Source organism: Podarcis bocagei, assembly GCF_964188305.1.
Source record: "Podarcis bocagei genome assembly, chromosome: W".
Taxonomy (NCBI): Eukaryota; Metazoa; Chordata; class Lepidosauria; order Squamata; family Lacertidae; genus Podarcis; species Podarcis bocagei.
The window spans coordinates 22,660,358-22,687,084 of record NC_138131.1 but is presented as its reverse complement, the minus strand read 5'-3'; the positions used below and the strand labels follow the sequence as shown (position 1 = coordinate 22,687,084).

General features: G+C 48.6%; 1 protein-coding gene across 1 annotated transcript in view; it reads left to right on the top strand.

Moving 5' to 3' along the window:
* Positions 1-26,727, top strand: part of LOC308577852 (uncharacterized protein) — a gene marked incomplete at its 5' end in the record, with an annotated part of 52,263 nt that overhangs the window by 11,245 nt on the left and 14,291 nt on the right. The window contains 4 exons of the mRNA XM_081178251.1: positions 7,297-7,376; positions 15,582-15,777; positions 19,313-19,453; positions 20,530-20,630. Coding sequence (XP_081034377.1) covers positions 7,297-7,376; positions 15,582-15,777; positions 19,313-19,453; positions 20,530-20,630 — 518 coding nt within the window. The remainder of the gene's footprint in view (positions 1-7,296; positions 7,377-15,581; positions 15,778-19,312; positions 19,454-20,529; positions 20,631-26,727) is intronic.

Here is a 26,727-nt window from a genome sequence, read left to right as displayed (position 1 = left end):
TTAAGTACAAAAAGAACTTGGTGAACAGCCGAAGGGATATCTGCCGTTGGTATGCTTTGGCCACCAAGCTGTTTAAGCAATAGTGTTTTGAACGTCAGGTGTGCTCTTTCCACTATAGCTTGACCTGTGGAGTTAAAGGGTATGCCATGAGTTAATTTCACATTCCACAACATACAAAATTCCGAAAATGTTTTAGAAATATATGCTGGACCATTATCAGTTTTGATACGCGCAGGTTTACCCATGACTGAGAAACAGTGGATAGTGTGCTGAATGACATGCCGAGCTATTTCCCCCCTCATGGGCGTAGCCCATATGAATCCAGAGTGGGTGTCCACCGTGAGGTGAACCTTGGAGAGTGGAGCCAACACAGGTGTGTGTGTGACATCCATCTGCCAACACGCCAATGCAGACGTGCCCCTAGGATTGACAGCATCAAAAGGAATGGCCAGCTGAGATTTAGAACAAGAAGCACATTGGGAAACTATATCCCTTGCTTGGGCCAAAGGAATAGAAAAATGCTTTGCCAATGCTTTCGCAGGAAGGTGAAAGGTGTTATGACCTAGTATAGGGTCAGAAAAGAGAGAAAAGGTAGAAATGTCCCTCAGAGCCACATCTGCTCTTGCATTGCCCTCTGCTAAATACCCTGGGTGTGATGTGTGGGAGCGAAGATGTGCAACATAATAAGATAACTCTCTGTGCTGAAGTAAGGCCTGCAGGCCAAGAAACAAGGAAAACAAGTCAGAATCCAAGGAAGGAGTTATATAAGATATTGGTAAACTAGCAAAAAGGCGATATACATACTGAGTATCCACAATAAGATTGAAAGGTTGAGTAGGAAAGGATTGAAAGGCAAGAATCACAGCTGCTAGCTCAGCTCACTGGGCAGAAGACTGTGGAGGGGTATATAAACATTTCCATTTTCCTCCCTCCTCCCATGTCACCACCCCCCTACTTCTTGTTCTATCCGTGAAGAGGGTTAGTGCAGAGGGGAGAGGTGTGAGAGACAAGGGGGTAGCCAAACATAGGTGACCTGTGTCAGAAATGTCAAACGGTCATCCTTTGGAGGGTTAAAAATGATGACACCTATAAAATCAGCTAAAGCAATTTGCACGTGAACGTCCTTTGATAACAATGTCTGATGTGGATTCAATTACTGAATAAATGTTCTTCGGTGGGGTATGTGGTAGATGTAACCATTCTATAATGCAGATAGTCTTCTTCTTGTTCCGCCTGAGCATATAAAATTCCTGTTGGCAACGATGTAGCAAATACGGCCAGGTGCAGCTCGTGTGCAGCACCTCTAGGTGGCGCATGTGGAAAGGTTTCAATGCTTCACCCACAAAATGTTGACAAAGTGTAGGGGAATTCCACATGCCTTGAGGACAATCCACTGATAACGTTGCGAATCGTGATATACTGGCAATGTAAAAGCAAACTGTTCCTTGTCTGCTGGAGCCAGTGGGATGAAGATGGTTCAATGTGGCCGAAAGTCAATTGTTCAGAGATAAGCTGTTCAGAAACAGGATGGTGCCATTGCTGCGGATTTTTCTTTTGGTGGAGGCCACCGTTCTACCCACACTGAGGTATCGGTGATCCTGGTTTGCCATGCTGGAAACGTTGTATCGGTGGCTACAGGCTGGTTTTCATTGAGCGCTGCTGCTAGCAGATGAATCTTGTGGGTGGCTGTATCACCAGACTGACAAATGCGAAGCATGGCTGCTGTGTCTGTGGCAGGATTGTGTATTATCGGTCTTAACGCAACCTTACAATCCTCTTTGGCATATTCAAAGGCCAATTGTTTGATAATTATTTGTTTGGCTTCAGGATTTTCAATTTGTCTACTCACTGCTGTAATCAGCCTGTCCATAAAGGAAGAATATGATTCTCTTGCCTCTTGCCTGATTGAACCCCACCTTGATTGAATACTGGTGGGTTCTGGGATTTTTCTCATTGCTTGTTGAGCAGCAAGAGCAGTATCCCTCAATAAAATCTGCAGCAGTGTGGCTTGTACTGAAGCCTGAGCAAAAGGCCCACGCCCCATCATAGCATCCATCACATCTGCGAGGGTAATATTAGGATTATTCCCTCTTGCTTGTTGCAGTAAGGCAGGAGCATAACCACGACAGGCGATTTCCCATTCATGAGCAAATAATACACCAGCTGATGGAGGTAAAACTGTACGTGCCAAAAGCTTGATGTCATCTGGAACCAACAGCTGGGCTAATGTGGCTTCCAAAAGAGCCTGTGTGAATGGTGCTTGCAGTCCATTTGTCCTGACTGACAATTGGAGCTCTTTCAAGATTTTAAAGTCAAAAGGTTGGTGCTGGGCTTGAGTTCCTGCTGGAGCACCAGCAGGGGGCACAATAACAGGGAATGCCATGGTATCCTGAGATAAGGAACAGGCAAGGGCTGCACGTTGAAATGGGGTAGCTGGTTCTGCTGCTGAAAGAGCAGGGTAATTTCCAGCCAGACCACGATATTTTTGCAGGATTGGGTCCTCTAGTGAGGAACTATAATCTGGAGGCTTGGGTTCTGGAGCTGCTGGCAGGGCAAGGATTGGAACAAACTCTAACACAGCAGACTGGATTAAAGAAGCTGGAGGTTGTGATGGCAATGCAGCCAGGGAGATATTTTTTGGTGATAAAGAGCCCATAGCGTAATGAACCTTGCACCATGCATTTAAAATCCGAGTACTGATGCTGGGGAGCTCATGAAAATGTTCACCAATCTTGTCCCAAAGTTTCAGTTCCCAAGTCCCATTTGCAATTACACCCAAGTCCCAGGGAGAATGTTCATCAATGGCCAGAATGAGCTGTATCAAATCACCCTCGGGAACTTCCAGTTTGTTGGAGGAGAGGAGAAATTTTAAGTCTTTTAAAAATTTCTGTTGGGGAGTAGTCAAAGAGCTGCCCATTTTTCAAAAATCAATATAATAGAAGGGATCGAACTCACCGGGATCTTTTTTAAAGATGTAGAGCGCTTTGCAATCCTTGCCGGACGTAGTGAGTCGATGATAACCACTGCTTGGATCAAAAATCCTCTCACAGTTTCTTTTAAAATCCTCTTAGTCTGCCTCAGACTGTTTGCTTCCAGTTGCTTCTTTTTTCCCTTTTAAAAACCTCAGCCGTATCCTTTTATTCTGCCTCAGAGAGGGCACCACTTGTGGGAACCAGTTGACGGAAACCAGCCGTCATTTTGGGGTGCAAGGCAAAGAAAAAACACACACAAAGGCAAATGTCTCCATGGACGGAGGGCAAAAAAGCTCCTTCCTCTCTCTCCTCCGATTTTATTATCCTTTGTTCTCTCCAGCCGCATGGCTGCATTCCAATGTCTCACGTTACCTCATCCGGTCAAGCTTTAACCCACCCACAAACCATATAGGGTTACAGTGCCCAGAGGGGGGAACCTAACTCCTTATAGGGTCAATACATTCTAATACATTGTAAGCTCAGAGTGCTGGTCACCGAGGTCAGCAAGGCACCAGGTGGCACTACAAGCCTTTTCCATGACTTCCTGGCTCCCACAATTAAATAAGAAAAAAACCAAAGTAATGATTAAGAATATGGACCAAAGTGCAATAGAAGTAATGCAACGAGAATCAGGGATTGAAGTGGCGAAGAAGGTAAAATATCTGGGAATATGGTTAACTCCAAGAAATATTGATTTATTTCAAAACAACTATATACCGGTGTGGAACAGAATCAAAAAAGTTTTGTAAGTTTGGGGAAGGATGAAACTTTCTTTTTGGGGTAGAATCTCAACGATCAAAATGAGTGTGCTTCCAAAGATGTTATTTTTGTTCCAAATGATTCCTATAATTAGGGGGACAACGACTTTCAAAGAGTGGCAAATTCAAGATATATCTGGCAGGGCAAAAAGCCAAGAATACAATTTAAGTTATTGACAGATGCAAAGGAAAGAGGAGGCTTTGCGCTGCCAGATTTGAAATTATATTATGAAGCGTCTTGTCTCTGCTGGTTAAGGGAATGGATAAAATTAAAAAACAATAAACTGTTAGAGTTAGAAGGATTTGATAATAGATTTGGGTGGCACGTGTATTTGTGGTTGGAGAAGAAGAAAAGTCACAAGGGTTTTGAGAATCACATTTTCAGGAGCTCCATAATAGAAATATGGGATAGGTATAAAAATATATTAGAACCCAAAGTTCCACACTGGTTGTCTCCATTAGAGGTTATGAGTGTAAAGAAAATCAATATGAGAGGGAATTGGATCACTTACGGAGAGCTAATAATTAAAGAAGGGGGGAAATGGAAAATGAAGCCATATGAACAAGTAAAAGAACATGTGTTTGATTGGTTGCATTATTTTCAGGTAAATGAAATGTTTAAAAAGGATTTAAAAGAGTGGATATACGGAAAAAGAATCGAAATTTCAAATAGAGATGATAAACAATGATTATAAGATATTGTCAAAAATGTATAAAATGTTGTTGGATTGGCAAACGATGGACGAGGAGGTAAAGTCGGTTATGATACATTGGGACAGAGACTTTGGTTATAATATACAATTGGCTGACTGGGAAAAATATTATGAAAATGGAAAAAGGAAAATATTATGAAAATGGTATATAGATGGTACATAACACCGGTTAAGTTAGCAAAAATGTTCAAAACATGTAATAAGTGTTGGAAATGTAAAGAAAAAGAAGGATCTTTTTTCCATATGTGGTGGGAATGTAAGAAGGTAAAGGGTTTCTGGGAAATGATATATAATGAGTTGAAGAAGATGCTTAAATACACATTTGTAAGGAAACCAGAAGCCTTTTTGTTAGGAATAACTGGAAGAGAGATAAATAGAAAGGATTGCAAACTTTTCCAATACGCAGTAACAGCGGCAAGAATATTAATGGCCCAAAAATGGAAACAAGAGGAGCTACCGACCCTTGAAGAGTGGAGAATGAAACTTATGGACTATGCAGAACTGGATAAACTGACTGGGAAGATTAGATATCAATGGGATCACAAGTTCATCGAGGACTCGGGAAAGTTTACAGATTATCGGAAAAGCATATGTGACGAACAGACAACGCTAGTGGGATTTAAAGAGGCTTTGTGAAAGTTAAAGATGTATTGTAAAAAAGAAATAGAACTGAAAGGATAATATTAAATGGCAATATAAATTTAGAGAATGCATAAAAATAGAAAATATGGATTGGTGGAAAAGCTCGTGGAAGTCCAAAAAGTTGAAATTTGTGAATACTGTTTGGGATGGCGAATTTGTAAATAGGAAAATTTAATAAAAATTATTATTATTATTTTAAAAAAGAACAATTTCAGGTTAAGAACAGACCTCCGGAACGAATTAAGTACTTAACCCAAGCTACCACTGTATAATATTTTTTTAGTTTTCACAAAAAACCAAATCATTAAATTAAATAATATTTTTTAAAAAAACAACTGTATACACAATCAATGTTAATCCCACATTATGGGATTATTTGACTTGCCTCCCCTGGTTCCTTTGTATTATCATCATTCATTATCATCACTGGAGAGCCAGTGTGGTGTAGTGGTTAAGAGCGGTAGACTCATAATCTGGGGAACCGGGTTCGCGTCTCCACTCCTCCACATGCAGCTGCTGGGTGACCTTGGGCCAGTCACACTTCTCTGACGTCTCTCAGCCCCACTCACCTCACAGAGTGTTTGTTGTGGGGAAGGAAGGGAAAGGAGAATGTTAGCCGCTTTGAGATTCCTTAAAGGGAGTGAAAGGCGGGATATCAAATCCAAACTCTTCTTCTTCTTCAATAAAATCTTCATCACTAATTTAAGGTTATCAGATTTTTTTTCAATGAGTCCGGGGATACTTTTCAACTTAAATGGATTTTGTATGGGGACTGATTTGTAAATCCGGGGACTGTCCTTACTCCAGAGGAGGGCAACCAAAATGGTCAAAGGCCTGGAAACGATGCCTTATGAGGAACGGCTAAGGGAGCTGGGCATGTTTAGCCTGGAGAAGAGGAGGTTAAGGGGTGATATGATAGCCATGTTCAAATATAGAAAAGTATGTCACATAGAGGAGGGAGAAAGGTTGTTTTCTGCTGCTCCAGAGAAGCGGACACGGAGCAATGGATCCAAACTACAAGAAAGAAGATGCCACCTAAACATTAGGAAGAACTTCCTGACAGTAAGAGCTGTTTGACAGTGGAATTTGCTGCCAAGGAGTGTGGTGGAGTCTCCTACTTTGGAGGTCTTTAAGCAGAGGCTTGACAACCATATGTCAGGAGTGCTCTGATGGTGTTTCCTGCTTGGCAGGGGGTTGGACTCGATGGCCCTTGTGGTCTATTCCAGCTGTATGATTCTATGATTCTACTTTAAATTTAACCATTACAGGTGGGTTTTTTAAAAAAAATTAATCCTGCTAATGTATTAACCTGTGTGCACTGCTTTTGTCAATATGCAATAAACGTTTCCCATTCTTTTTTATATTAAAACTGGAGGCATTTTTTCAGCTGCAATGGGCCTCCGGTGTCCTGTTAGTACCATTAGTTGGTACCATTTCTCGTACAGTTGATATTCCTTGCATAGATAGATTAGATAGATGATAGATAGTTAGATTAGATTAGATTAGATTAGATAGATAGATTAGGTAGGTAGATTAGATAGATACATATATAAGAAAGGTTGGTAGATGGATAGATAGATTAGTTAGTTAGATTGATTGATTGAGTAGGTAGATAGATTCAGGCATGGCCAAACCTGGCCCTCCAGCTGTTTTGGGACTACAACTCACATTGTCCCTGACCACTGGTCCTGTTAGGTAGGGATGATGGGGGTTGGAGGGCCAAGTTGGGCCACACCTGGATTAGATGGTAGGTAGGTAGATAGATTTGATAGATAGGGTAGGTAGATAGATAGATAGATAGATAGATAGATAGATAGATAGATAGGCAAGTAGATAGATAATAAGATAAAGTCGGTAGATCGATAAGGTAGGAAGGTAGGTAGGAGGCAGCCTAGGTCAAAGTTGACCCACTTATTTAAAAGTAACCATGCTGTTATACAGTGGTACCTCTGGATGCGAACGGGATCCGTTCCGGGGCCCCGTTCGCATCCTGAAGCGAACATGCTCGGGTCACAATTTGCTGCTTCCGTAGATGCGTGTGGCATCATTTTGAGTGTCTGCACGTGCGCAAGCTGCAGAACCCGGAAGTAACGCGCTCTGTTACTTCTAGGTCGCCACGGAGCACAACCCGAAAATGCTTAACCCGCAGCTACTTCAACCTGAGGTATGACTGTATTAGTAACAAAAATCTATTATCTTAAATATTTTCAGGCGGTGACCCTGGACCCCAACTTCCTGGATGCTTACATTAATCTGGGGAACGTCTTGAAGGAGGCGCGTATATTTGACAGGTAAGCAAATAGGCATAGAGCTTATATTCTCTTTTTTATATAAATGTTTTTTATTGGTTTTGCGTATAATCACATTACGTCTTATATTCTCAGTTTAGTGGTTGCACCTGTCAGGGGTTCAGGAGCAGAGGCGAGGGCAAGGGAGGAAACAGAGAGCGAGGGGGAGGAGGCCGAAGAAAAGATGAGTGATGACGACGACCCGAGATCTCCGAGTCTTTCCAGTGAATCAGAAGATTCACAGAAAGGAGCGCCAGTGGCCAGAGCAAGGGGGGAGCCTAGGGGGACACCCCAGGAAGAAAGTTCCAGAGGGGGCTCAGAGGGCAGCAGTTGGAAATCGGGGCCAGCGTCACCAACAGGGCGCCAGGTATCGAGCTCTGGCAGCTCGCAGCAGGGGGGAGGGCATGAGTCAGGAGTGGCCACACCTCCATCGGGGAGCGAAGAAACAGTCAAGCGGAAAGTGGAAGGTTGGGCGCGCGCGCCAAGTTCAAATGCACAGGAAGGTGGCGCAGTAAGCAGCCCGGAAAGGGAGCCAGGTCCTAAAGCCCGACGCAAAGAGACAGAAGGGTCCGGGAGGTCAGCGTCAGAAGAGTCCAGGAAGGAAGAGACCACGGGGGGCAGAGGGACCCAGAGAAGAACGGTCAGGCGGAAGAGGTGGAGTAAGGCTAGGGTACTAAGCTGGTGTACAGGGGGCGGAGACTCAGACGGAGCTTCGCCGGTCTAACTCATAAGACGTAGAGCTGCACGCAGCAGCTTGAGAATGGAAACTGTAACTCAATAAAGATTTTATAAAGTGACCGCTGGCTAGCGTGATCCTCTGTGAGCTAGGATCTGGAAGCAGCTCTGACAGTAAGCTCCGTCTCTTCAGTTGTGGGCATCTACAGCCTCGCGGAGAGGAGAGAAAGCGGGTGCCTACTAGCGAGCTCACGAACGGCAGACAATATGACGGCCGAACAGCAGATAGCGGATCTCAGAGAAGCAGTGACACGCCTGAATGCCGAGATACTTGCATCCAGGAAGAGAGAGGAGGACGCAGCTGCCGCCTACAGGGATCTCCAGGTCAGGTTGGAAATGCTTACGAAGCAAGGGCAACTGACACCCAGACCGGAGGGCATTGGGTTGGGGAGACGAACAGGCGGTCTAGTCTCTCACTTCGATGGGAATTTACAACAGTACCCCAACTTTAGAGCAGATGTAATGTGTGCACTGCAACTGCTGGACAAAGACTTTAGAGATGAGCAAGAGAAGGTGGGATTTATCATGTCCCATTTGCATGGAGATGCTAAAGCATGGCTGCGCAATTTGTGGAGAGATAAGGATCCGGCGCTCCAAAATGCGGATGCCTTTATTAAAGCGATGGATGGGTGCTTTTTATCAAGCATAGACATGGATCTTGCCCGGAAGGAGGTACATGGACTGAAACAAGGGAGGGCCAGTGTAAGGCAGTATCATGCCCGCTTTTTTGCATTGGTCAGTGCCCTGGAATGGGACAGAGATTCGGCTCCGGTCAGAGACCTGTTTTGGGAAGGAGTGAACAGCGCGGTTAAAGACGAAATTGCAAGGGGGGAGAGACCCCGGAGCACGCAGGAGATCGTTCAGAGGGCGCTGGCGGTTGGGGTGCGTCTGGAAGAACGTCCATGGAGCAGGGACGAAGGGCGTGGAGGGCGCGAACCAGCCAGAGGCTACTCTTTCCTTCCCAGAGAAGCAGCGTGTGCGCAATCCACGCCTCCGCCAGGAGGAGGAGCGGAACCTATGGAGGTTGGAGCTGCAAGGGCTCAGTCAGCAACCAGAGCCCTAGCACCGGGAGCAGTGAAAGCGAAGCCTCCTAGAGGGAACCGGAAGTGTTACATCTGCGACAATCCCCAGCATATGGCGAAAGAGTGTCCCCAGAGGATCCACAAGCACACTGCAGCCTCGGCAATGGTAACTGCAGCAACGCAGCAAGGAGAACCACAGCAGGGAAACGACGGAGTCTGGCTGGAGACAGAGGCACTGGGGCCCAGCCAGACGTGTCAGTGAAGCAGTCCCCAGAGATTTTGCAGCCCACAGACCCCCTCCCGCCCAAACCAGTAGTGCGGCTCACTGCATCGCTCCAGCTGCCCAATGGCCTCACCATGGACGTGCCAATCACCATTGACTCAGGAAGCAATGCGGACTTTATAGGGCAAGACTTCGTCGACCGGCACGCTATACAGTTACTGCCCGCCACACTGCCCCTGCAGGTTGTCACGGTGGATGGCAGGGAGCTGCTAGGGGGGCAAGTGGTGAAGCAAACGCCACCAATGGTGATGCGACTTGGGAATCACGAGGAAGTCATCAGCTTCAATGTCACTCAACTATCGGACACGCCTATTGTATTGGGCATGAGTTGGCTGGACAAGCACAGCCCGTCGCTGGCTTGGTACCAGAGGCAGCTGACCTTCGGCTCTTCCTATTGTGCTGAACACTGCATCCTGCCGCGGCAGGAAGGAGAGGAAGAGGAGTCGCAGCTGCAGCTAGGGACGCTGCAAGCGGTTCCCCACAAGTACGCAGAATTTTTGGAGGTTTTCTGCGAGAAGGAGGCGGACAAGCTACCCCCCCCCCACAGACCATACGACTGCAAGATTGACCTCCTACCAGGGGCGGCGTTACCAAAAGGAAAGCTGTATTCCATGTCGGAGGACGAATTACAGGAACTCAAGGAGTTCATAGATCACAATTTGGAGCGCGGTTTCATCCGAGAGTCCAAGGCAGTGGGGGGCAGTCCTGTATTCTTTGTCAGGAAGAAAGACACGCCCCAAAAAAGGCTCGTGGTGGACTACCGGACCTTGAACGCGGTGACCGCGCCATCGGACTTCCCCATGCCCAGGATAGACGACCTCCTCGCGACGGTGCGCAAGGGACGCGTCTTCACCAAGTTGGACCTGCGAGGGGCATACAACCTCATTCGCATGCGGGAAGGCGATGAGTGGAAGACGGCCATGTTCACGCCCCTGGGCACCTACGAATACAGAGTTATGCCGTTTGGATTGCAAAATGGCTCCCACTGTTTTCATGCTTTCATGCATCACGTGCTGGCGGGGCTCCTCTACAAGAAGTGTGTCTGTTTTCTTGACGACATACTCATCTTTTCTGACTCGCAGCAGGATCACGACAGAGACGTCAAGGAAGTGCTGAGCAGACTGCAGCAGCATAAGCTCTACGCCAAGCTGGAAAAATGCCAGTTCGACGTGTCGGAGGTGGACTTCCTGGGCTACAGGTTGTCCGACAAGGGGCTCGCCATGGACAGCGCCAAGGTTCACGCGGTTTTGGATTGGAAAAGTCCGCGCAACAGAAAGGAGGTCCAGCGGTTTGTCGGCTTTGCGAACTTCTATCGCAAGTTTATCAAGGGGTTTGCGATGCAGACGGCGGCCATCACAGACACGCTCAGCTCCAAGAAGAAGAAGTTCATCTGGACGGAGCAGACGGAGCAGTCCTTTCAGGCACTCAAGTGTCTCTTCGCGTCGGAAGAGCAGCTACTACACGTCGACCCCAGCAGACCGATGAGGGTGGAGACGGACGCCTCGGACAGAGCCGTGGGAGCTGTGCTGTTGCAGCAAGACCCGCAGGGGGCGTGGAGACCGGGAGCGTTCTACTCCAGGAAGCTCACCAAGTCAGAACAGAACTACACCATCTGGGACAGGGAGTTGTTGGCCATTCATGCAGCCTTTAAGGCGTGGAGGCACTTCCTGATCGGAGCCAAGCACACGGTGCAGGTCCGCACGGACCACAAGAACCTGGAGCACTGGCGCACGGCGAGGTTCCTGAACCAGAGGCAGATACGTTGGGCAGAGTTCTTTGCGGACTTCGACTTCCGCATAGAGTATGTCCCGGGGGACACCAACATCATGGCGGGCGCCCTCTCCCGTAAACCGCAATACCTCGAGGAGGCGACGCCAGCGGCGGCCATGCACATCTTCGCACCGACAGCGTGGGCGTGCGCTTCCGCGACTGTTGACCTGGAGGCGGTTCGACGTGCGTTGCAAGACGACTCCTTCGCGAGAGCGAAGATGGCAGAGGCACACAGGGGCACGACTGCGACCGGCGAGTTCCAGGTTCGAGACGGATTACTCCTCCGTAAAGGGGCCATCTACGTGCCGGGGGACGATCTTCGCGCCAAGGTACTGCAGCAGTTGCACGACGCGCCCACCGCTGGGCACTTTGGCACAGAGAAGACGATAGAATTAGTCGCCAGAGACTTCTGGTGGCCCAGAATGAGAGGGGAAGTCGCGGACTACGTGGCGAGGTGCGACACCTGCCAGAGGGCCAAACCAGTACACAGACCGCCGGCGGGACTGCTGGAACCGCTGCAAACCCCGTTCGAACCATGGGAGAGAGTGGCCCTGGACTTTGTCACGGATCTGCCCAGCTTGAGAGGCAAGACGGCAGTGCTAGTGGTGGTGGACTTGTTCTCCAAGATGGCACATTTCATTCCGTGTGCAAAGGTGGCCACGGCGGAACAAACCGCCAAACTGTTCATAGATCACATGTTCAAGGTTCACGGTCTGCCGCGGTCTATACTGTCCGACCGGGGGCGGCAGTTCATCTCGAACTTCTGGCAGAAGCTGATGGGCTTCCTGAACGTCAAGATCAACCTGGCTTCGGCTAGACACCCGCAGACCAACGGACAAGCGGAGCGGGTCAATGCCATCATGCAGCAGTACCTGAGATGTTATGCGAATCAACAGCCCACGACGTGGGTGGATTACCTGCCTCTCGCCGAGTTCGCCTACAACAACACGAAGCACGTGTCCACGGGAGTGACGCCGTTCTTCGCCAACAACGGAAGGCACCCCAGAACCTTCCCGGGACTGGAAAGAATGGGGGAGGGGGAGCCGCAGACAGCAGACGCGTTCGCGTCGGAGTTGCAGGAGGTCCACGATCAGCTTCGGCGGCACCTGGAGCTGGCTAAGCACGCATACAAGGTACAAGCGGACAAACACAGGAGGGTTGGCGAAGAGATCCATGTGGGAGACTGGGTCTGGTTAGCAGCCCACGCAGTGCCGGCCAGGTCGTTAGCGAAGAAGAAACTAGGGCATAAACAACTGGGACCCTACCAAGTCGAAGAGCAGGTCAACCCGGTAGCCTTCAGGCTGACGCTTCCGGAAGGCTCCAGGATGCACCCGGTGTTCCACAGATCGGTGCTCACTCCCTACAAGACACCTCACAGGTTTCAGGAACCAAGAACGGCGCCGAGTCCGCTCCGAGAGGGAACCGAGCAAAGGGGAGTGCCACAGGAGGAGCGCATCAACGAAGTCACAGAGATTTTGGACTCGAGATGGGGAGAAGAGGGAGTAGAATACCTTCTCGCCAGAGAGGGCACCCCGGCCAGTGCCAACAGCTGGGTGCCGGGCTACGCTTTGGAGGAACCTCTGCTCAAAGACAAGTTTCATGCCCTCTTCCCACACAGGCCCATGCCAGCAGACTTTTTCGACGATTGGCTTTTCACACCGACGCTTTCAACCAGCACGTTCCAGGGGTTCGACTCGGACAAGGAACCGACAATGGACACACGTTCCTCGGAGGGGTCGCCCGCAGGATCTGCCTCAGAACCCTCGTATTGGTGGGACGATAGACCAGAGGAACAGTGGCGCAGGAAGTGGCTGGAGGTTCCAGGTCGAGCGACGGACCCGGGAATGACTGAGGCGGAGACGGACGTGGACATGTACGGGGAGGATTTTGGGTTCGAGCACGGAGGCACAGAGATGGAAGCGGAGGTGACAGTTGTCGACGAGCGCAGGGAGGAAGAACCGGAAGTCTTCAGTTGGAGGCCCGCCACGGGAAGCGAACTGTATCCGGCATTCGTCCCCATGACATTGCAGCACCCAGCTCCCGCACCGGAAGGAGGGGAGGGGGCAGGGGGGCTTCGAGGGGGGATGGATGTCAGGGGTTCAGGAGCAGAGGCGAGGGCAAGGGAGGAAACAGAGAGCGAGGGGGAGGAGGCCGAAGAAAAGATGAGTGATGACGACGACCCGAGATCTCCGAGTCTTTCCAGTGAATCAGAAGATTCACAGAAAGGAGCGCCAGTGGCCAGAGCAAGGGGGGAGCCTAGGGGGACACCCCAGGAAGAAAGTTCCAGAGGGGGCTCAGAGGGCAGCAGTTGGAAATCGGGGCCAGCGTCACCAACAGGGCGCCAGGTATCGAGCTCTGGCAGCTCGCAGCAGGGGGGAGGGCATGAGTCAGGAGTGGCCACACCTCCATCGGGGAGCGAAGAAACGGTCAAGCGGAAAGTGGAAGGTTGGGCGCGCGCGCCAAGTTCAAATGCACAGGAAGGTGGCGCAGTAAGCAGCCCGGAAAGGGAGCCAGGTCCTAAAGCCCGACGCAAAGAGACAGAAGGGTCCGGGGGGTCAGCGTCAGAAGAGTCCAGGAAGGAAGAGACCATGGGGGGCAGAGGGACCCAGAGAAGAACGGTCAGGCGGAAAAGGTGGAGTAAGGCTAGGGTATTAAGCTGGTGTACAGGGGGCGGAGACTCAGACGGAGCTTCGCCGGTCTAACTCATAAGACGTAGAGCTGCATGCAGCAGCTTGAGAATGGAAACTGTAACTCAATAAAGACTTTTATAAAGTGACCGCTGGCTAGCGTGATCCTCTGTGAGCTAGGATCTGGAAGCAGCTCTGACAGCACCCATACCCAAACTAACTCCCATTGTTGCCTAGAGGGTTGATTTTATTTAAAGCAAATTGATTTAAATCCCAAATCCATAAGACTTGATTTAAATCCCCCTTTTACCGGAAGGTTCAGCCTTGCTGGCATCCTCTTAATATTGACAATCGGAGGCAGGTTTCCTTTTTGGAATCCTAACTTCAGAGTCTTTTCTCAGTTATATCAAAATGATTTGGTTCTGCTATATACAGCCCGATTGTGACGAAATGATGGTGAGTTTTAATAAGTGAACACTTTTTATTTGAACAACTTTTCTGCTGTACTTGATTGGAAGGAGAAAAGAAACATTTCCTTCATAACAATTTAAGCAATTTATTTCACTAAAACAGTAACATGGTAGCATATGTATCCATGTTGCTTAACTGATGTGCTGAAACATTTTTTCCCCAAGAAAAACTTGGACTGAGTTTTCGCACACATGAAAAACTTAAAACAAATAATTCTTCCCTGAATTATTTATTTATTTATTTATTTCTACCCCGCTCTCACTGGCCAGGGCCGGGCTCAGGGCGGCTAACACCAAATATAAATTACAATAAAATAGAATAGAAAAAAAACCCAGTTAATTAAAATACAGCTTAAAATGCAGCCTCATCAAGACTACAAAGGGAGGAAACATCAGCTATTCACCCAAGCCAGCTATCCATGCTGGTGCTACATGGGCCAGCAAAAAAAGCCACGGGAAAATTTATATACCAAATCCCATATAGGGTGTCAGAGTGAGTCTAAGCATAGAGCGAGTTAAAATAATCAAGCCTGGAGGTGACCATCGCATGGATCACTGGCCAGATCAGGGCGAGAAAGGTAAGGAACCAATTCCTTAATACGGTGGAGGTGGAAAAATGCCACCTTTGCTGTGGCTGCAACCTGTGCCTCCATGGAAAGAGAGGCATCGAAGGTTACACCCAAGCTCTTGACAGAAGGCTCTGGCACTAATTGCGCCCCCACAAGAGATGGGAGTTGGCCCCCCAACCCCATGTTGTCCTGACCCAGCCAGAGGACCTCTGTCTTCGAAGGATTTAACTTCAACTGGCTCCCACGCAGCCACCCAGCCACGGCTTCCAAGCATCTGGTCAGTGTGTCTGGGGCCGAGTCCATTGACAGATAAAGTTGGGTGTCATCAGCATATTGACGACAACTCAGCCCTAAACTCCGGACAATCTGGGCAAGGGGGCGCATAAAGATATTGAAAAGCATCTGGGAAAGGATTGTGCCCTGCGGCACTCCACACAACAAGGAGTGCCGCAGCGACAACTCCCTCCCTAGCGCCACCCTCTGTCCCCGACTTGAGATAAAGGAGCACAGCCATTGTCTGACTGTGCCCTGAATCCCCACGTTGGCAAGGCGGTGGTCCAAAAGTTTGTGATCGACCATGTCGAAGGCCGCTAACAAATCTAAAAGAATCAGCAGTCCCGGCCCGCCTCGATCCCCTTAATCGTCCTCCCAAAGCATTTTATTTTTTAAAAAAACAGATTTTTATCCACCCTGGTGACAATGAAACTGAACCAGTCCTTGATCTCATTTCAGAGCCGTTGCAGCCTACCTACGGGCCCTGAGCCTGAGTCCCAACCACGCTGTTGTCCACGGCAACCTGGCATGTGTGTATTACGAACAGGGGCTGATCGATCTGGCAGTCGATACCTACAAGAGGGCCATTGAGCTCCAGCCCCACTTCCCTGACGCCTACTGCAACCTGGCCAACGCGCTGAAAGAGAAAGGCAGCGTAAGAAACTGGTCCCTTTTGCCTTGGGGTGGGGGGGAACATCTATATAAAAGATGTTTTATAGATGGTACTTAACACCTGCCAAAATAGCTAAAATGTATAAAACAAAAAAACTGTGCTGGAGGTGCAGTAAAGAAGAAGGGACACTTATACATTTCTGGTGGGCCTGTGAAAAAAAAATACAGAAACTTTCCTATTAGGCAGTGGTGTCCAAACTTTTTTCAAAGAGGGCCAGATTTGATGAAGTGAAGGGCCATAAGGGCCGACCAAAGTTGTTTACTTTTTTTAAGGATTGAAGTTGTTGAGCTCTTTTCTTAGGGTTTAAATTGTTGAACTTTTTTTAGGATTGAAGTTGTTTAGCTTTTTCTTAGGCTTTTACCAAATGCTGAATTGGCCAGATTAACAGAGACAATTAGGGCACAACCCAGACAAGAATTCCAAAAGGAATGGGGAAAATGCAGAGAATACTTTACCAAACAGTGCCCCAAAATATACACTTGGACTTGTTTCAATTAATTTCTACAGGAGACTTTGTGGTTTAAGTCATAATTAGGAAAAATTGTAATAATCCCATACAAAAGAAATAGTATACAAGAGGTAAATAAGGCGGCCATTTAACAGAATAAAGTCTTTTATTTTTATGTTATGTTTTCTTTGTGTAAGGGGATAGGAGTTTAATTTTGATAATTAGTCAATGGTGGTGGGTCTGTTTGTATGTATGAGTTGTTGTGGACTATGTTATAAATAAAATAAAAATTAAAAAAAGAAAATGAAACCGGTCCCTTTTGCTTTCTGTATGTCAGAGGGTTTGCTGAAAAAAGCCTTCCGGATGATGGTGACCTCGAAATTGGGCTCTTTGGGGGGGGGGGATTTGGGGTACAGAACCTAGAAGAAGTCCTCTTTTATTTTTTCCTTTGTCATATCGTCACATACAACTTTGCTCATACCAAGCGTCGACTCCCCTCCCCCCTCCCCCGCTCCCACTCCCTGGCTTTCTTAAGCAGTCACGATCCTCTTAGCATTTCTATATCACCCTTTAAAAATTGTCCAGTAGCACCTGATGATAATAATAATAATAATAATAATAATAATAATAATAATAATAATAATAATAAATTTATACCCCGCCTATCTGGCTGGGTTTCCCCAGCCACTCTTGGCGACAAAATATTAAAATACAATAGTCCGTCAAACATTAAAAGCTTCCCTAAACAGGGCTTGCTAAACTTGGCTTCTTCTTGGTATAATTTTTTGTATGCAGGTCCACTTCTTCAGATACAAAAGCTTCTACCAAGACCAAACTGAGTTGGTCTGCAATGTGCTACTGGACAATTTATATATTTTTTATATATTTCAACTGCGTTAGACCACCACAGCTGCCTACCTGAACATATATCGCCCTATTTACCTTCTTACTCTACTTAAAACAATTTACTTTAGCATTTGTAAATCACTTTCAAAAATTAGCCTCTGGTTTTTTTAATAACAGTATATTTAAAGATCTTTTTCAATTCTTTGTAAATCATATCCCAGTAGACTTTGACTTTAGTGCACATCCACCACCTATGGACGAAATTCCCTTCCTTCTCCTTGCACTTCTAGCGTTGTGGCATCTGAATATAGACTGCATTTTTAATCAAGGCATATATTGGCTTATATCTTGATCAGGTTCCTAAATTAAATGGGCTTAGATTTTCAAATGTTTCATGCCAGCTGTTTAGAGAACCTTGGCAATGTTTTCCTCCTAGACAAGGGGCCCCTTGATTTATAGCAGAAAACAATTCTCAAAGTCGTAAAAAAGGTTACATAGACCAAACATAATTAGGAATGGGTAAATAGTAAAATAAAACCGTTAAACTTGAGCCACAGGACAAAAGGCCAAGAGCACATGGAAAACAAAGCAACTGGCTGGAGAAGGGGGGGAGTGTAAACAGGGGAAGAGGCTTTTTTCCTATTTTATTTTGAGGCTGTAAACTGTTCCTTCCTTTTTACTTTGAGGAAGTTTATCCTTCTAAAAAGCTATCTATGATAATGTATGAAATATGCTGGCTTAAATGTAATTATGCAAAAGATTTAAGAAATGCTAGATTCTTATTTCATATAGTTGTAAGAGTTGTATTTATCCTGAAATTAAGTCAGCCACCAGCCTAGCCCCCTGCCAGACAGGAGACGCCAATCGAGCACTCATGACAAATGGCTGTCACGCCTTTGTTTAAAGACCTCCAAAAGGAGATATTTCATTGATGATGCATGAGAATATGAACCCAAGGTCTCTGACATCTGTTCAAGATAAAAATTTAAAATTATTAACCATCTGTTTTGGAGGGCAAGGAAGGCAAGAGGTGAGCTGGTAATTAAGATTCCTTGTTGAGACACATGTAAGATATATTACTACTTATTTGTCATTTATAGATGTAACAATATATAGCTCTTTGTGTTCCATATAAGGACATATAAGGACAGGAGGATATGGGTGTATCTTTTAGAATTGGTTATAGCAATCAGCCAATAGGAAATTCAACCAGGCTGATTGAACAGAGGCAGCCACAGGAGGAGCAAAGGGGGCTGGATTAAGGGAATATAAGTGCTGGCCATAATGGCAGGAGGCCAGGCCAGAGCTTGGTAACCATATACCACTGTGCCTCTCATTTATTTGTCTGACAAATAAATTATTATTTTAATTTCTCTGTTGCTGCGTTGAATATTTCATTCCAGCTAAGCGTTAACCACAAGCAGGGTGCTACAGCGTGCCTTATCTTGAGTTATATATATTTTAGCAAGTTTAGTCGGCGTCAAATACCACCTATACGTCACCTTCGTTAAATTTTTAATTAGTGCTGTACATTCAATAAATTGTTTTAAATTTTCCCAATGTTCTTTTAGACCAGGCATGTCCAAAGTCCAGTTCAGGGGCCTAATCTGGCCCTCTGGTCGATTTAATCCGGCCCTCGTGGCGGTTTATTTACTAGGGCAAAACTTCCCCCCAAAAAGCTCAAGAACTTTAATCCTAAAAAAAGGTCAGCACCTCTGGGGTCAAATCCTTAAAAAAGGCTCAACAATTGTGGGGTTTTACTGTTAATATGCTTCTTCTTAATTGCATTTCACTATTAATATACTTCTTAATTGTATTTCAGTTCAACAATGACTTTGATAAAATACATCTTTTGTGACGTGCAGAAGGCTTGAGTTACCTATGAGGTGCAACAGTTACCATATAGCATATATTCAATATAAAAAACAGCAACAATTGGTTGTTGACAAAGGACAGCTGGCATATATATATAAAAGATATTAACTGATATGCATGCCATTCCAGATATAGCTATATAATCTCTACTGTTGGTAAGAGAAGAACTTTGGAGCAGGCATTTTCAAAAAAAGAGTTTTTTATGAACCGCTCTAATACCAAGTTACCGTCAGGAGCTGAGGGGCCGTATCAAACCTCAATCCAGCCATCACATCACAGAGCAGCCTTTTGGGCTCCTGTGAAAGACATACTAATATTCGTGTAAAAACTCTGTTTTGTGTTTCGAAGGTTGCCGAAGCCGAGGAATGCTACAATACAGCTCTCCGTTTATGTCCGACTCACGCGGATTCTCTTAATAACCTGGCGAACATCAAGCGAGAACAAGGGAATATCGAGAAGGCTGTCCGCCTCTACCGGAAAGCTCTTGAGGTACGTGCGTGGAGAATTACAACAATTAAATTGACATATAAGGGTTAGGCATGCATACCCTGGACTCCTAGTCTGGGTCTTTTTAAAAATCGCCGATCAAATTTTTCTTGATCAATAACGGAAATAATGGTGAAGAAGTGAAAGTGAAGTAGCATTTTGAGGCTCGACAAAGCATGGTCCGATAAGTCCCTTTTGGAAGGAAGAGGGTCTGTCCCCCTTTTTATATTCCTAGGCCTCCTGGAATGACCAAAAATCTGCTTTTTCATCAGAAGAACAATGCAAGGTGTTAAGGAACGGTACAGAAATTGAAATAAAAGCTGGGCACATGCTGTTCTCTGTGTCGGCTGAGCTTGATCCCCTGACAGTCTTATTTTCTAACAGTATTTCCTATGCGTACGAAATGTCACGGCTAAAATGGCCGCTGTTTCTTTAATGTGAATAAAGCTGGGTCAGCATGACTCAGCGGTCTGCCTCAATCTGTATATATATAAGTGAGAGATGTTAGTTTGTTGGTGTGGCTGGTGTTTGGGTTGGTTGGTGCTGGTGTGTATAGTTATTCAGTCGTGTTTTGCACAAAGACTTTTAATGAAACTCTGCAAGGATATTCTCAAGGACTCTTTTTGTGCCGACAAGGGTCCGAGGACCAGGCTGAGGAGATAAAGGGAGGTCAGAACCCTTTCCTTCTTTTTTTTGCTTTTTTACAAACACTGACACGAAAAAGGCAGTTCATAGGCCCATTATTATTATTATTATTATTATTATTATTATTATTATTATTATTATTACCACAAATCATTCCAAACGGTGATTTATTTTGCAGCCAGCCCCTGCCACATTTGAGCATCAAAGAGGGGCTCTTTAAAATACGGCATTGGTCATTTGACAGTCTGATCTCCCAACAGTATTTCCTATGCATGCTAAAAAGGCAGTCCATAGGTTCCTCCTCCTCCTTAATTTTTGCAAGTCAATCCAAATGAGGATTTATTTCACGCCCACAACCTTTGAGCCTCAAAGAGCGGCCTCCGTCTCTTTAGAATGCTTCTCAGGGAAACTAAGAGTGAGCTTCTTCCCCGCAGGTCTTCCCGGAGTTTGCAGCTGCGCATTCAAATTTAGCCAGTGTTTTGCAACAGCAGGGGAAGCTCCAGGAGGCCCTCATGCACTACAAGGAGGCCATCAGGTGAGCTTCCAAAGCCATGGGGAAAATAGATTGAAAGAGCTCCTCCTTACTGTATTTTAATCTTTTGCTGGAAGCCGCCCAGACTGGCTGGGTATAAATAATAAATTATTGTTGCTGTTGTTAATAATTATTATTACTCCTCATGCGCTGGTCTGGTGCCTGTGGGAAAGCTCTCCTCTTGTGGATAAAGCACTTTCTCTTTTTCTTTTAGGTTTTTTATTTTTTATTTTTATTTTTATTTTATTTTTTGTCCCTTGAAGGCCAGCCAAATTTAAATAACAATTCGACACACAGCTGCGAGGCATTTGCGAGCTTTTTTGCGGAGAAGGTCCTGTTGCTCCGCCATGACCTCCCTGCCAATTTGGATACAATAAAGGAACTGGAGGCCCCTCGACTGTCCTCGGGTCCAGTATTGGACCACTTTGACCGGATATCCCCAGCCGATGTGGACAGACTCCTCCGAGCTGGAAAGCCCACCACCTGTCCTCTTGACCCGTGCCCGTCCTGGCTGATTAGAGCGTGTCCAGACGAGGTGCGGGCCCCCCTGGGGGATATCATCAATTTGTCCCTTGGCACTGGGATATTCCCAGGGGAACTGAAGGAGGCAGTGGTGTGTCTGCTCTTAAAGAAAACATCATTAGATCCTTTAGATCTATCCAATTACCGCCCGGTTTCGAATCTTCCATTCCTGGGTAAGGTGATTGAGAGAGCGGTTGCTGAACAGCTTGGTAGGTTTCTGGATGAAACATCTGCTCTCGATCCATTCCAGTCCGGCTTCCGCGCTGGTCATGGGACCGAGACGGCTCTGGTCACCCTAACAGATGATCTCCGCAGGCAGCTGGATCGAGGCGGGTCGGGGCTGCTGATTCTTCTAGACCTGTCAGCAGCCTTCGACATGGTCGATCACGAACTTCTGGACCACCGCCTTGCCGACGTGGGGATCCAGGGCACAGTCCTTCAATGGCTGCGCTCGTTTCTCTTCGGTCGGGGACAGAGGGTGGCGCTTGGGGGGGAATTGTCATCGCGCCACTCCTTGGTGTGTGGAGTGCCTCAGAGTGCGATACTCTCCCCGATGCTTTTTAACATCTTTATGCGCCCCCTCGCCCAGCTTGTCCGAAGTTTTGGGCTGGGTTGCCATCAGTATGCCGATGACACCCAACTCTATCTGTTGATGGATGGCCATCCTTACTCGGCCCCAGATACACTGACCAGATGTCTGGAAGCTGTGGCTGGATGGTTACGTGGGAGCCGGTTGAAGTTAAATCCTTCGAAGACAGAGGTCCTCTGGCTGGGACGGAGCGATATGGGATTGAGGGGGCAACTCCCATCTCTTGCATGGGTGCAATTAGTGCCAGCATCGTCCGTTAAGAGTTTGGGTGTAATCTTCGACACCTCCCTTTCCATGGAGGCGCAGATTACAGCTATAACAAAGGCGGCATTTTTTCATCTCCGCCAAGCTAAGCAGTTGGCTCCTTATCTCTCTCACCCTGACCTAGCCACTGTGATCCACGCGACGGTCACCTCCAGACTGGATTATTGTAACTCGCTCTACGTGGTGCTGCCCTTGAGACTGACCCAGAAACTCCAGCGGGTGCAGAATGCCGCGGCGAGACTCCTTACGGGGTCTTCGCTGCGAGATCATATCCATCCGGTGCTGTACCAGCTGCACTGGCTCCCGGTGGAGTACAGGATCAGGTTTAAGGTGCTGGTTTTAACCTTTAAAGCCCTATACGGCCTAGGACCCTCGTACCTATGGGACTGCCTCTCCTGGTATGTCCCACAGAGAAATTTACGGTCTGCAAATAAAAACACCCTAAAGATCCCAGGTCACAGAGAGGTTAGGTTGGCCTCAACTAGAGCCAGGGCCTTCTCGGCTGCGGCTCCAATCTGGTGGAACGCTCTGTCACAAGAGACTAGGGCCCTGTGGGACCTGACATCCTTCCGTAGGGCCTGCAAGACAGAGCTGTTCCACCAGGCCTTTGGTCAGGGCGCAGACTGACTCCCTCATCTGGCAACCTGCACAGAATTTTGCTTGATGGTTGCCATTAATTTGATTTTAATTTGATTTAATTAATTTTATAATGAATGTTTTAAAATGTTGGACTATTTTGATTGTTGTTAGCCGCCCTGAGCCCGGCTTCGGCTGGGGAGGGCAGGATATAAATAAATTTTTTTTTATTATTATTATTATTATTATTATTATTATTATTATTATTATCAGAGCTGCTTCCAGATCCTAGCTCACAGAGGATCACGCTAGCCAGCGATCATTAAGTAAAAGTCTTTATTGAGTTACAGTTTCCATTCTCAAGCTACTGCGTGCAACTCTACGTCTAGTGGCTAGATCGGCGAAGCTCCGTCTGAGTCTCCGCCCTTTGTGCACCAACTTAATATCCTAGCCCTGCTCCACCTTTTCCGCCTGACTGTTCTCCTCTGGGTCCCTCTGCCCCCCGGGGTCTCTTCCTTCCTGGATTCTTCTGACGCCGACCCCCCGGACCCTCCTGTCTCCTTGCGCCGGGCTTTAGGACCTGGCTCTCTTTCAGGGCTGCCTACTGCGTCACTTTCCTGTGCATTTGAACTTGGCGCGCGCGCCCAACCTTCCACTTTCCGTCTGACCGTTTCTTCGCTCCCCGATGGAGGTGTGGCCACTCCTGACTCATGCCCTCCCCCCTGTTGTGAGCTGCCAGCGCTTAATCCCTGGCTCCCTTCCTCTTCCCTGCTCTCTGGCGGTGACGCTGGTCCCGATTTCCAACTGCTCTCCTCTGAGTCCCCTCTGGCTCTATCTTGCTGGGGTGTCCCCCTAGGCTCCCCCCTTGCCCTGGCCACTGGTGCTCCTTTCTGTGAATCTTCCGATTCACTGGAAAGACTCGGAGATCTCGGGTCGTCGTCATCACTCATCTTTTCTTCTGCCTCCTCCCCCTCGCTCTCTGTTTCCTCCCTTGCCCTTGCCTCTGCTCCTGAACCCCTGACATCCATCCCCCCCTCGAAGCCCCCCGTTCCCCCCTCCCCTCCTTCCGGTGCGGGAGCTGGGTGCTGCTGTGTCAGAGGGACGAACGTCGGATACAGTTCGCTTCTCGTGGCGGGCCTCCATCTGAAGTCTCCCGGTTCTTCCTCCCTGCTCTCGTCGACGACGGTCACCTCCGCTTCCATCTCTGTGCCGCCGTGCTCGAAACCAGGGTCGTCCCTGAAAACGTCCATGTCCGTCTCTCCCTCACTTCCTCCTGGCGGCGTTGCTCGTCCTGGACCTTCCAGCCACTTCCTGCGCCACTGCTCCTCTGGTCTATCGTCCCACCAAAACGAGGGTTCAGAGGCAGATCCCGAGGGTGACCCCTCTGGGGAACGGGCGTCTCGTATCGGGTCCTCGTCCGAGTCGAACCCCCGGAACGTGCTGGCAGAAAGCGTGGGCGTGAAAAGCCAGTCGTCGAAAAAGTCTGCTGGCATTGGTCTATGTGGGAAGAGGGCATGAAACTCGTCTTTGAGCAGAGGTTCGTCCAAGGCGTAGCCCGGCACCCAGCTGTTCGCACTGGCCGGGGTGCCCTCCTTGGCGAGAAGGTATTCTACCCCCTCTTCCCCCCATCTGGAGTCCAAAATCTCCGTGACTTCGTTGATGCGCTCCTCCTGTGCCACTCCCGCGTGCCCGGTTCTTTCTCTGAGCGGACTCGGTGCCGTTCCGGGTTCCTGAAACCTGTGCGGTGCCTTGTAGGGAGTGAGCACCGATCTGTGGAACACCGGATGCATTCTGGAACCCTCCGGAAGCGCCAGCCTGAAAGCCACCGGGTTGACCTGCTCTTCGACTTGGTAGGGCCCCAGTTGCTTATGCCCCAGCTTCTTCTTGGCCAACGACCTGGCCGGCACTGCGTGGGCTGCTAACCAGACCCAGTCCCCCACATGGATCTCTTCGCCAACTCTTCTGTGTTTGTCCGCCTGCACCTTGTATGCATGTTTGGCCAGCTCCAGGTGCCGCCGCAGCTGATCGTGGACCTCCTGCAACTCCGACGCGAACGCATCTGCTGTCTGCGGCTCCCCCTCCCCCATTCTTTCCAGTCCCGGGAAGGTTCTGGGGTGCCTCCCGTTGTTGGCGAAGAACGGCGTGACCCCCGTGGACACGTGCTTCGTGTTGTTGTAGGCGAACTCGGCGAGCGGCAGGTAATCCACCCACGTCACAGGCTGTTGATTCGCATAACATCTCAGGTACTGCTGCATGATGGCATTGACCCGCTCCGCTTGCCCGTTGGTCTGCGGGTGTCTCGCCGACGCCAGGTTGATCTTGACGTTCAGGAAGCCCATCAGCTTCTGCCAGAAATTCGAGATGAACTGCCGCCCCCGGTCGGACAGAATAGACCGTGGCAGACCGTGAACCTTGAACACGTGGTCTATGAACAGTTTGGCGGTTTGCTCCGCCGTGGCCACCTTAGCACACGGGATGAAATGTGCCATCTTGGAGAACAAGTCCACCACCACCAGCACGGCCGTCTTGCCCCTCGAGCTGGGCAGATCCGTGACAAAGTCCAGGGCCACTCTCTCCCATGGTTCGACCGGAGTTTGCAGCGGTTCCAACAGTCCGGCCGGCGGTCTGTGCACTGGTTTGGCCCTCTGGCAGGTGTCACACCTCGCCACGTAGTCCGCGACCTCCCCTCTCATTCCGGGCCACCAGAAGTCCCTGGCGACTAATTCCACCGTCTTCTCCTTGCCGAAGTGCCCGGCAGTGGGCGCGTCGTGCAGCTGCTGCAGTACCTTGGTGCGAAGTTCGTCTCCCGGCACGTAGATGGCCCCTTTACGGATGAGCAATCCATCTCTCAGCTGGAACTCATCGGTCGCTGCCGTGCCCCTTTGCACCTCTGCCATCTTTGCTTGCGCGAAGGAGTCATCCTGCAACGCTCGTCGCACCGCCTCCAGGTCCACTGTTGCCGCAGCGCACGCCCACACTGTTGGTGCGAAGATGTGCATGGCGGCCGCTGGCGTGGCGTCCTCCAGATACTGTGGCTTACGGGAGAGAGCGTCCGCCATGATGTTGGTGTCCCCCGGGACATACTCTATTCGGAAGTCGAAGTTCGCAAAGAACTCAGCCCAACGTATCTGCCTCTGGTTCAGGAACTGTGCCGTGCGCCAGTGCTCCAGATTCTTGTGGTCCGTGCAGACCTGCACCGTGTGCTTGGCGCCGATCAGGAAGTGCCTCCACGCTTTGAACGCTGCATGAATGGCCAGCAACTCCCTGTCCCAGATGGTGTAGTTCTGTTCGGACTTGCTGAGCTTCCTGGAGTAAAACGCTCCCGGACGCCAAACCCCCTGCGGGTCTTTCTGCAGCAGGACTGCTCCCACGGCTCTGTCCGAGGCGTCTGTCTCGACCCTCATCGGCCTGCTGGGGTCGACATGCAGCAGCTGCTCTTCCGACGCGAAGAGACGTTTGAGTGCCTGAAAGGACTGCTCCGCCTGCTCTGTCCAGATGAACTTCTTTTTCTTGGAGCTAAGCGTGTCCGTGATGGCCGCTGTCTGCATAGCGAAGCCTTTGATAAACTTGCGATAGAAGTTCGCGAAGCCGACAAACCGTTGGACCTCCTTCCGGTTGCGTGGGCTTTTCCAATCCAACACCGCTCGAACCTTGGCGCTGTCCATGGCGAGCCCCTTGTCAGACAACTTGTAGCCCAGAAAATCCACCTCCGTCACGTCGAATTGGCACTTCTCCAGCTTGGCGTAGAGCCTATGCTGCTGCAGCCTGCTCAGCACTTCCTTGACGTGTCTGTCATGCTCCTGCTGCGATTCCGAAAAGATCAGGATGTCATCTAAGAAACAGACGCACGTCTTGTAGAGGAGCCCCGCCAACACGTGATGCATGGACGCTTGAAAAACGTGGGAGCCATTTTGCAATCCAAAAGGCATAACTCTATATTCGTAGGTGCCCAGTGGCGTGAACATGGCTGTCTTCCACTCATCTCCTTCCCGCATGCGAATGAGGTTGTACGCCCCTCGCAGGTCTAACTTGGTGAACACGCTGCCCTTCCGTACCTTTGCGAGGAGGTCGTCGATTCGGGGCATGGGGAAGTCCGATGGCTTGGTCACACTGTTTAAGATGCGATAGTCCACTACAAGCCTTTTTTGG